This window comes from Quercus suber, unplaced genomic scaffold, assembly GCF_002906115.3.
Source record: "Quercus suber isolate HL8 unplaced genomic scaffold, Cork oak 2.0 scaffold_1182, whole genome shotgun sequence".
Lineage (NCBI taxonomy): Eukaryota > Viridiplantae > Streptophyta > Magnoliopsida > Fagales > Fagaceae > Quercus > Quercus suber.
In genome coordinates this window covers 57,643-69,492 of record NW_027070581.1, presented here as the reverse complement: position 1 = coordinate 69,492, position 11,850 = coordinate 57,643, and the positions used below count along the sequence as shown (strand labels likewise).

General features: G+C 32.7%; 2 protein-coding genes across 3 annotated transcripts; both read left to right on the top strand.

Annotated features, from left to right (window-relative positions):
• Positions 1-5,406: 5,406 nt before the first annotated feature.
• Positions 5,407-8,427, top strand: LOC112029570 (uncharacterized protein At4g26485). 2 transcript variants are annotated; one of them, XM_065769501.1, is made up of 4 exons: positions 5,407-5,692; positions 6,964-7,217; positions 7,351-7,552; positions 7,907-8,427. In XM_065769501.1, the coding sequence occupies exons 2-4, from the start codon at positions 7,067-7,069 to the stop codon at positions 8,262-8,264; spliced, it is 711 nt and encodes a 236-aa protein (XP_065625573.1). In that variant the 5' UTR covers positions 5,407-5,692; positions 6,964-7,066; the 3' UTR covers positions 8,265-8,427. The 2 variants fall into 2 exon arrangements, with proteins under 2 accessions (XP_065625573.1, XP_065625574.1); XM_065769502.1 differs by having other exon boundaries at positions 5,407-5,697.
• Positions 8,428-8,764: 337 nt separating this feature from the next.
• Positions 8,765-9,755, top strand: LOC136065813 (heavy metal-associated isoprenylated plant protein 41-like; the record flags this gene model as incomplete). The annotated part of the gene is made up of 2 exons (XM_065769500.1): positions 8,765-8,985; positions 9,341-9,755. Coding segments are annotated over 2 exons (579 nt in total), but the record flags the coding sequence as incomplete, so codon positions are not given.
• Positions 9,756-11,850: the final 2,095 nt, after the last annotated feature.

Genomic DNA, 11,850 nt, shown 5'->3' with positions numbered 1-11,850 from the left:
GTGTCAAAGTAACTTTTTGTTTTTGTTTTTTTTTTTTTTTTTTTCGACACATCTTATGCCACCCCTCCTCTAATGACTTCCAGATGGCATGCACCCCAACAGAAGTGGTATCAATCAATACATTCATATTGTAATTTACCAAATTTTCTCCTAAAAAAAAAAGGAAAGTAATTTCTCAACTAAAATAAACTAGCGTAAAGGGGGAAATAAAATATAAAAATAATAACATAAAACCGAGAGGGACACAAAAACAAATTAAAATTTTGAGAATAAAAAATGAATGAGTTGATTATATCCAAAGAGTAATGGGGGTATTTACAAAGCATTGGACGGTGGTCTCCAATGTCAGATGAGATGCAGAGAGAGAAATGAGAAAAATGAAAAATGAAAAATCTCACTTCTTCTTCTAACTTCTAAAACCCACGTTTTGCTTTCACAGGTGAATGCTCGAAAATGTGTTAAAAATACAAGAGCTGTTTAGACTCCCAAATTAAAGTTACGGCTCGATAGATTTTACTCTAACTTAATACTAAGTGCGGAATAGAGTAACTGCGAGCGGATAAACAAATAAGCTACTCTAACCCATAATCATTATAACACAGCAGTAAAATGAAAGGTAAAAGAGTAGAGAAGAAGAATGCAAACACAAGATAACACGCTGATGTGTTATCGAAGAGGAAACCAAAGAACTCGGTGAAAAACCTCTCCACCGCCCTCCAAGCGGTAATCGATCCACTAGACAATTAGTTGGTATACATGAGTTAGCAAGAGACACTCCAAGCCTAATCTACCAGATGTACCTAAGCCCTCCAAGCTTCTACTCCAACAAGGTTTCTCGGAACCGTGTCTTGTCTAACTTTCCGGATTCCGCAATACACCAGATTGCATCCGCCAAAGCCTGGCTTCTTCCAATATTTCCTAGCAGCACCAAAACCTCACTTGACACTCTAAAAGAATGCGGTAAGTGTTTGAACTATCAACCTCTAAATGGTATGGAAATTGAGAGGTAGAAGTTGAGGAAAATCCACAAGCAATTATGTAGAGAAATGTGGGTATAACAATCTCTAACTCTCAAGATTTGTGGTTAGGGTTTTCTCTCAAAAACACTCCTCAACATCTGTGGGTAATAATGATATATAGATAGTGTAGGTACAAAAAGTGTGTATTAGATAGGACAATCTAGCAAAACAGAATGTTTTACAGGTGTCTTGCTAGAAGGCCTTACCCGTGAGTTACTTGCGAAACACAGCTGTCTCCATCTTGTTTTAACTCTTCGCATTCTAGCATGTACAAGTCATATGCATTACTTCGCGGGATGCTTAGTCACGAGTTATTCGTAAAAACTCTTTAGTCTTCAATTTGCTTGAGTCTTCACATTCTCTCTCTCTTACACACAACCCTTACAATGAAATCCCACAACAAATATAGGGTACAAAAATTGAACATAATTACAATAAAATTTAACACGGAATAAAAGCCAACAAAACATATAGTTGTAAATTACAACTTTACAACAGACAAACAAGGCACATGGCGTTATCTCTGTCGATTATGGAGAGTATACACAACTTCTCTCCCTTTTTTATTTATTTTTTTTCTAAATTCTCCTTCTTACTATTACTAATACTCTAATACTATAGTACATGCACTAAGGTTTACTATAATGTCTATGTTGAAACGAAATAAATATATTATTATTATTATTATTTATAATATGCGAAAAAGATAAAATTTCTTCTGCGGGTCGGGTCTACGTTACAATCAAGAATATTGCAACATATCTGAAGCAAATGCAGATCTGGATGAATATGGAACTATTAGTGGATTAAATACATTCACAATTTCACATAGTAAAGAAATAATAATCATCTTTATTTTAGTATTTCTTTTTCTGCTTTCCCATACCTAGCTCAGAAGAAGAATCAAGAAAGTATTTACTGACCAGAAACCACAAAAGCTACTATCTGCATTAAGATAAAGGATAAGATGGAGTTATATTATATATTCCCAATTATTAAAGTATATCTATGATTTAGATTGTACCACATTATTTAAAATTTAATTGTGGACTTTCTCGTCTTCAAAAAAAAAATTGTGGACTTTCTCCCTGTTCCACTACAAAATACTATAAATCTTAATCTTATCTCATAAACTTTCATAAGTCCTAAACTTGAAGATAAAAAGTTTTGACTCTTCCTTGGTCATTTGTAATTGTGGATATTACTAGATAATTTAAATATCTTGACAATTGGATTAAACAAAATAAGAGAAGTCTCTTATTTTCTGCCTTGTTCATAAAAAAAGTCTTGTCTCTCATCAGAAAAGATAAGCTTCATATGTTTGAAATTTCGAGGAAATTAATCATGGATGTCATAAATTTAAGTCTCAAAATAACAAAAGATAATTTTTTTTTTTTAAATTGGGATTAAACTCTAAATCTCTTATTCAAATATAAGAAAATTTATCAATTAAACAAACTAGCAGGCTGAAACCCACATTCTATATGTTAAAATAACAACAAAGATAACAAAATGAACCTTCATATAAAATATTATGTACTATTTTTAAATTTTATTACAACATTACCACGTTTGGTAGTGATTATGGACTGTAAATACAAAGTGTAATGATAAGTCTAAAAATTTCAATAAGAGGAAGAGAATTTGAGTCACAAAATGTATTCGATTGTAGGAATTGATTAGGTCAAACTGTAAACAAAAACAATGTATTGGCGATAATGCTGAAAGTTGAAAGTGCACACACAAACGACAAAACTAAATGTTCCAAAATAGGGGGAGGAGAAGTTAAGGTATTAAGGATAAGACCCATTTCTTAATACGAATCAAAATTTTATATATATATATATATCAAAATTATATATATATATATATAAATGATTGATGTGATTTTTTTTTATTAATGCAAAATAAAAATAGTAGATTCATTATATTAGCTTTTATTTTAGGCAAGACTTAGGTACAGTATTTAGGTACTGTTCTTTAGGTTCTGCTCTTAAGAATATATCATGCGGATTTTTTCTTATAGGATGAAAGTGTATTTTTTAGTTAAGCGGCCACATGATTGAATCTTAAGAGGAAAACTTAAAGAACAACATCTTCCTAAGGTACTATATCTAAATTTTATCCAATGCTTCTAATGCATCAAATCACATACAAAGCTAAAGAAACCGAAGTCCATGCAATCACGCACACCAAAGCGACCAAAAAGAAAGAAAAGAGAAAACAAAGAAAAGAGAATTAAGAAAAGCAAAGGTTTTAAATAGTGGATACCTTTGAGAAGGTCAAGGACGAAGAACAAAAGGAAAAAGGGGAGGAAAGAAAGGAAGCTCCATTGCTTGCCAAAGAACCCAACAGGAACCTCCATTTCCTCTGTACGAAAAGGTTGGATTGCAAAGTGGATGTGGCTGGCTTCTCTCATTACTTTGGCATCCTATCCTCTGTACGAACAAAGTAAAAGTAAAGAAACAAAAGCTAGACTAGTCTACCAAAGTTTAGGGCTGTTAACATTGTTCTACTAAAAACTGAATATATGTGTTAAAACTCCTATATCGGGCCCTTAATTTTTAGTTTTTATTTTTTTGTAGTTTTAAAAAGTTCCCACATTTCGGGTCAATTATTCGTGGATTTTGGTTACATTGCGCTCAAAGTGAGCATCCGATTGGTTCACTTTGAGAACAATATACTTTCCATATTCTTGGACTTACTTTGAGGTGTTCCCGAGATTAATGGCGTGAATGAGGTGTTTTTGGAAATCTTTCAACATCAAGTTTCTTGTTGTGCTTTAACTTGACCATAATCACTTCAATTTCACGGAGGTCCTTTTCCTCGGAGTTTTACTTTTACCTCTTGTTTATCCCATCAAAACCAAATTTATAATTTTGATTTATGGGGTGCAAGCTGCATCCTATTAGTTCTGTAATGTTGTATTTTCTCATGTTCGTAGGAATGACAATAAGTGTGTGTTTGGAAAAATATTTTTGCCAACTTATTTTATTATTTAGCTTATTTTACTACTATTTAGCTTATTTTTGTTACTATTTATGGTCTCATTGCACTTTTTGATACTATTTATGAGTCTTATTGTACTATTTTAGTTAACTTTTACTTTTATTTATAGTACTTTTAGTAAAAAAATTTTGTTTCAACAAAATAAGTGAATCTCAAACAGACCTTAAGTTTGCTTACATGTTAGCTAAACATGCTTAAGGCATTTGTGATTTTTTTTTTTTTTTGCATGGATTGAAGAGAGTCCTTATTTCCTAGAATAGGCTTTTCTCCAAGTAGTAACAGAGCCAAAATTTATCTTTGGGAGGGCTATATATATATTTGTATTAAGTCTAAAGTAGTAATGTACAATCAAAGGAGTTAATTTTGTATATGAGGCTATTTCGATTTAATTAAGGGAACCATATGTTTCAGTACCGGTCAATACTGGTGTACCCTTTTGAAATTATCACTATATATATATATATATTCAATTAGAAAATCATAATAACTTATTAAGAGTTTTTAAAAATGTAAACCCTTCATTACTTTTTTTAATGTGGATAAAACTTAAATACTTCTTCATTAAATCTTAATCATATTTATTTAAAAAAACTGTTTACATTGAGCCATTAGAGCATCCACATTGGTGGTGCTATATAGCTATATTGCTATTTTTAACACTATCAAATACCAAAATGTACCTTATAATGGTGGAGCCAAAGTTATATTTTTTGGCTCCACAACTACAATGCACAACTACTTTTGCTATGCATGATTAGTTGAAAGATATATTTTTTTCTTTTGCACGTTCACACTACTTTTGATGATTTTACTTATTTTTATTCTTTCTTCTTTTATTCTTATTTCTTTTATTCTGCATTTACACTACTATCGTTTGTGTTTACACTTCTCTAACTCATTTTTTTTATAGCGTTCACACTACTATATATTGTTTGTGTTACGCTATTGTTCTTTAATTCTTATATTTTTTTCTTTTCTTATATATTATTTTTTTATTTGTGCGTTAACATTATTATTGTAGTAGATATATTATTTTATTACGTTAAAAGTTAAAATAAATCTACTAATGCTAAATGTTTTGTAAAGTAAATAAATAAAATAGAAAAAATAACTTTTTATAATTTCAAATATCTAAAAAAATAGCTTTATATCGTGAATGCTCTTAATCTAACAAATAAAAATAATAATAATACATATAGTTTAGAAACATCACCAAAACAAACATGCATTAGAGAATAAAATATTACACGTATTGGTGTAACCACCCAAAAAAAAAAAAAAAGGTTAAAAAAAAGAATTTGTACTAAAAAAAAATCTTCACGCCTAGTAATTACTTACACCTATGACCTGACCTACCGTCTTATCTGGTTGACACAAGCAAAAAAAAGATGCAAAGTGGCATAAAAAAAAGTAAGGAATGTCATTCAAAGGTGCTGGAACCAACCCAAGGTTTGGAAGCAAAAGTCTTAAAAGTTAAAGCTTGACAAAAGGAAAATGAAGTAGCAGCAGCAGCACTAGCAGCTCACGAGAAGATGATATGCAGTTAAAGAAGAAAAGGTGGTTGACCAAGAAGACACAGTAAAGGCCAACCAAGAAGAAACAACCATGGTCGACGAATAAGACACAGCAGTGATACACGAGAGAGAATACAATGAGTCAATGAGGTGAGGTGTGTCTTCTTCTTTCTAATCATACTTGACACATAGAAATACAACATTATTTTTTACCACTGTCAATCTTTCCAATACTTCGGAGGGGAAAAAAAGTTTCAAGCTGTGAAATTTTTTCATATATTCGTGATATCCCACTTTGATTTAGACCTAGTCTTTGCAAATGAACACACATTTTAAAGTAAATCGAAGAATCTATGCATTGATCCAACATTTTCTTCGATCGGATGGTTGGAATTTATGGTCAAACTTGTCAAACCTTATATATAGTAATCCAACTTCTAGATCTTGCCTGATTTGATTAATTTTCATCGAGTCGTGAACTTTTAGAATATATTTTCCTGAATATTTAAAATGTGCTGTCACTTTAACTAAAGCTATTAAAAGTATTATTTTTTCACAAAAGGCTTTATCTGTCTAGAAAGCATACCTGACAATACAGTGATAAAAGTGTTAAATTTGTCTTAAAAAAACATTGAATGACATAATTAAGATGCTATAAAATGACCATAATCTTCTATACGAAAAAAGATAAAAGGGAAAAAAAAAAAAAAAAGACTAATAAACTAGTAAAGTCTATTCTCGTTGAATAGAGATCTTAGGATCAAATTTGACGCATACTAAAAAATTAATTGATTATTAATGTCTTAGTCTAATGAGAAGAATAATCATTTTATATGTAAAGAATCATATAAATTCAAATTTTACCATATTTAACAAAATAATAGTAATAAAAACTTTACTTTAAAGGTAGCTTCGTGCAATTCAATCGCTGTAAACCAAGCAATTCAGGAAGGTCCGTACTTGGAGTTGGGGGTTTCCGTAATTCAAGCACTTAAAACTTTATTAAATTGATGCATTGTGTGCCACACAAGTTGTACTTGAACGCTGCTTGTGCTGCTATAACGTAATACACTAACAAAAAATGTTGTGTACAACGCTAATGAGAAATGTTATGTTTACCATATCTTTACAATAAATTTTAAGTTGCTAGGTTGTTACTTGCTATTATTGAGGAAAAAAAGTAATTCGGTGGTAGATGCAAATTTGAACCAATAACAACTAACCACTTATTTGTTGTGAAATTTTTTTGGATAGAACACTTCTTGTACACTAATCCAAGTTCAAATACACCTATGCTCGTTGTGTGGAGTACTGTATTAGTATAGTAGTAATTAATTACTCTCCAATTACTATAATAAATATCAAAATTGAACGTCTAATTGACTCTTCATATTCCATCCTTGATATCTGGTTTTGCACAGGATTCTGTACCATTTTCATCGGTAATGGGCACATACGCATTATCCATGGATTATAAGTATAAGCAAATTTGCAGAGGGAGGGAGAGATTGATATAAGTATACAATGGGTAGGAAAAAAGAGAAAAAGATACAGCACTACTCCAGCTCTCAGAAAGTATTGTTGGTTGGTGAAGGAAACTTTTCATTTTCTGCTTGTTTAGCTAAAGCGTTTGGCTCTGCCACAAACATGGTTGCAACTTGTCTTCATTCTAAAGGTAAAACCGACATTAGTTTTAATTTGAATCCTGAGAAAGCATGTTGATGGATGAAGATTAAGTCCACTTAATCTGCCTCATAGTACTGATCATAAATAATACTAATTTATTTGTTTTAATTTGAATCTTTCAGATGCTTTAAGGAGAAAGCATCAGAGCTCTGGACCACACTTGGCGGAATTGAAGAGAAGAGGGTGTTTGGTGCTGTATGAAATTAATGTATGTGACATGAACCAAAATCCCAGCTTAATGTCCATGAAATTTGATGTGATCATCTTCAACTTTCCTCATGCAGGCCATTGTGGGCTAAATGAAACAGACCGTTTGCTTATAGAGTAAGTGTGAAAATACAACGTACTTTTTTCTATATGCACCCAATTTCTTCTCTTACACATGTTAGTTGTACATCTTCAATTCTTCATCCATCAGGAATTAAATTTGCAATGTACATAATCTTATTAGATGTCACTCTTTTATTCAAGACTTCTTAAATCTGCAAAGTTTTTGAGTTATTGTTCCACTTTATTTCTAACAGATGAACCAAAATGGTGCAGTGGCATTTGGGATTTAATTTAATTTAAATAAATCATTTTCTTATTTTTGTGGTGACCATAGAGTGAAATATTCATATTCTACCATTGATAAATTTGATAAGTTGTCTTTGGGATTTTGGGTTTCGATTGATGTAGAATGCACAGAAATCTGTTACAAGCATTTTTCAACAGCGCCCGTTATATGCTAACCAGAGGTGGGGAAGTGCATGTTGCGCACAGAGATGATTGTCCATATAATAGGTGGAAGCTCGAGGAGCTTGCAGAGAGAGCAGATTTATATTTGAAAGAGAAGGTGGATTTTAATGCGACTGACTACCCGGGCTACGTCAATAAGAGAGGTGGTGCCGTTCGTTGCGACGGAAAATTCCCTCTCAAAAGCTGCTTCACATTCAAGTTCTGTCTCAAGGAAAATACTTCTCAAATGCCTGATAACTTGCTGGAAAAAAAATTTAAGGGCATGACACTTTGGCATGTCGTGAATTCGGGTTTGTAGTTGGGTTTGTCTCTAACATTATTCAACGACAATCAAATAATTGCCTCTCATTGATGATGTGAGGATTTCAAAGGATTTCACACTTGCTAGTTGTTATAAGGTGTCCAACATAATGTATAAGCTATATATATATTTTAAAAAAAAAAAAGTTTATTTCTCTGGTTGCCTGGTAATGATAATCAAACAAGTGACACTGTCATTGATCTCGTGAGAGGTGAAAGGGTTTGAGAGGTGCTAATTGTTTTGAGGTGTCCAAGATAATGTCGGATATATCTATATTATTTACAATAGTTTTCACATATGTTGGTATAACTTGTTATAGTTGGTACATGGGGATGTCCATTAACTTAGGCGGTAGACCAAGGTGAAAGTCCGAATCACAACAGACAATTTAGACATTAGTTTTAATTTGAATCCTGAGAAAGCATGTTGATGGATGAAGATTAAGTCCACTTAATCTGCCTCATAGTACTGATCATAAATAATACTAATTTATTTGTTTTAATTTGAATCTTTCAGATGCTTTAAGGAGAAAGCATCAGAGCTCTGGACCACACTTGGCGGAATTGAAGAGAAGAGGGTGTTTGGTGCTGTATGAAATTAATGTATGTGACATGAACCAAAATCCCAGCTTAATGTCCATGAAATTTGATGTGATCATCTTCAACTTTCCTCATGCAGGCCATTGTGGGCTAAATGAAACAGACCGTTTGCTTATAGAGTAAGTGTGAAAATACAACGTACTTTTTTCTATATGCACCCAATTTCTTCTCTTACACATGTTAGTTGTACATCTTCAATTCTTCATCCATCAGGAATTAAATTTGCAATGTACATAAATCTTATTAGATGTCACTCTTTTATTCAAGACTTCTTAAATCTGCAAAGTTTTTGAGTTATTGTTCCACTTTATTTCTAACAGATGAACCAAAATGGTGCAGTGGCATTTGGGATTTAATTTAATTTAAATAAATCATTTTCTTATTTTTGTGGTGACCATAGAGTGAAATATTCATATTCTACCATTGATAAATTTGATAAGTTGTCTTTGGGATTTTGGGTTTCGATTGATGTAGAATGCACAGAAATCTGTTACAAGCATTTTTCAACAGCGCCCGTTATATGCTAACCAGAGGTGGGGAAGTGCATGTTGCGCACAGAGATGATTGTCCATATAATAGGTGGAAGATCGAGGAGCTTGCAGAGAGAGCAGATTTATATTTGAAAGAGAAGGTGGATTTTAATGCGACTGACTACCCGGGCTACGTCAATAAGAGAGGTGGTGCCGTTCGTTGCGACGGAAAATTCCCTCTCAAAAGCTGCTTCACATTCAAGTTCTGTCTCAAGGAAAATACTTATCAAATGCCTGATAACTTGCTGGAAAAAAAATATAAGGGCATGACACTTCGGCATGTCGTGAATTCGGGTTTGTAGTTGGGTTTGTCTCTAACATTATTCAACGACAATCAAATAATTGCCTCTCATTGATGATGTGAGGATTTCAAAGGATTTCACACTTGCTAGTTGTTATAAGGTGTCCAACATAATGTATAAGCTATATATATATTTAAAAAAAAAAACAAGTTTATTTCTCTGGTTGCCTGGTAATGATAATCAAACAAGTGACACTGTCATTGATCTCGTGAGAGGTGAAAGGGTTTGAGAGGTGCTAATTGTTTTGAGGTGTCCAAGATAATGTCGGATATATCTATATTATTTACAATAGTTTTCACATATGTTGGTATAACTTGTTATAGTTGGTACATGGGGATGTCCATTAACTTAGGCGGTAGACCAAGGTGAAAGTCCGAATCACAACAGACAATTTCAGCAGTTGTGAAAAAAAAGGACATTACTATAGTATTATATGAAGTCTAATGTATATTTTGCTTTCCATATTATTAGGAAATTCAAAATCGTATTACCTCCCTCCCATCCCATAGTATTCGTTATATTTAGAAAATTAAACTTTTTAAAAGAATACCATTTAATGTATTGATTTTTAGTTAGAAAGATACAAGTTTCTCCCATAAAAATAAAGTACAAGTTTCCAAAATTACCCTCATTAATTTCAGAAATTTTGCCGTCCTACTCTTACCTTAAGTGTAAGCAAAATAATTAAAGAATAAGTTAGGAAATTTTGTTGTCCTACTCTCACCATGAATGTAAGCAAAATAAACCTGCAAGTAAAATTATCCTTATTTTACTTGGGAGTACAAGCAGGACAATCTTGATCCTACTTTTAGTTTAAGTATTTTGTTGTATTTAATCTTTAAATTGATGTACTGTAATAAAGCTAGAGTCGAGGAGATTCCACTGTGCACTAGGGATCAAGTTAGTTCTATGTCTTCTCTATTTTAACCATTCTAATATAGTCTCAGGGCTATGTTATATCTTTTCTAATAATACTCGTGTGTGTGTTCGGATATGCATGTTTTAGCAGAGAAGGTTCTTTTGTATATATAATTATGTGGTAATTAATTCTGTTTATTTATATCAGTTACATTTTTTTTTTTTGGAGAGGAAGCGATAGTATACTTTATTAATTGGAAAAAAAAAAAATACAGACAATGGGGAAGAGAAATAGGGACATATGCCCTTCATTTTTCTCTTTTGCATCACTAGCATATGCTAGAGAAACACGGTTACATCGGGGAAAAAAAAAAAATCGAATGCCTAGAAAACCGGAAAAAATGCCAAACGACACCTTCTTGATTTACATGGACCTCAAAATGATAAGTTTTTTTGTTTTTGTTTTTGTTTTTGTTTTGTTTTTGTTTTGTTTTTTTTTTTTTTTGTTTTTGTTTTTGTTTTTTTTTTTCCAGAAGTGTCTTCACACTAGGCATGGTTGCCTTGCAACCTCCATCGATCCCGTGGTTGACACTATACCTTGCTCATTCTCCACAGTTCTATGTTTCTTTTCTCCCTTAAAACCCGTAGCCTCCTTATTCATATTTTTTGCATGCTTCCTTTTATGCCCAAGCTCCATGTCAGCAATTGAAGAATTGATAAAAGTCTGAGGTCTTGTGGTAATCCTCTTCCAATTCATCATTGGGCTATCAATTGTAGACTTCTTCACCGACTCAACTTTTTTTGGGCTAAGCAAGGATTGACTCACACCTTTATCTCTATCTCCATGACCACTTCTTTTGGACCGGCCCTTATTGTTATTCTTGTTTCCTTCCACGTTACCACAACCAACCGTGAAAATTGATGGAGATATTTTGATCCCTCAAAAACTGGTGGAGATATTTTCTCACTTTGTTTCCCCATTAAGTCATGATTAAGGATGATAGTGTCCTCATCCATAACTGCCACCTCAATCAAGCTAGAGGAAATCACGCTATTATCTGGCATACAGCCAATTGAAAACGTTTTTAAATTTGAAAATTGTGAATCGGTTTGGATGGCACGATCAGTCTCCGTAACCACCTTCTCAAAACCTGGGACGGGATTCTTCATAGCCATGTTTGCATCCTTCTCGACTGTGACACCATCATCTGCCGGAGCAACGTCGAGTTTACCTCCTTTAGGTAACTTGTCCGCTTGTGTTGAACCATTTTCACATCCAATTGTTAGATAATCC

What these genes read in the sequence shown, in the direction of transcription:
- LOC112029570 (XM_065769501.1), top strand. Translation starts at nt 7,067, where the DNA reads ATGGGTAGGAAAAAAGAGAAAAAGATACAGCACTACTCCAGCTCTCAG. An exon ending in AACTTGTCTTCATTCTAAAG is followed by an intron (nt 7,218 to 7,350) that starts GTAAAACCGACA and finishes TGAATCTTTCAG; the next exon opens with ATGCTTTAAGGAGAAAGCAT. An exon ending in ACAGACCGTTTGCTTATAGA is followed by an intron (nt 7,553 to 7,906) that starts GTAAGTGTGAAA and finishes CGATTGATGTAG; the next exon opens with AATGCACAGAAATCTGTTAC.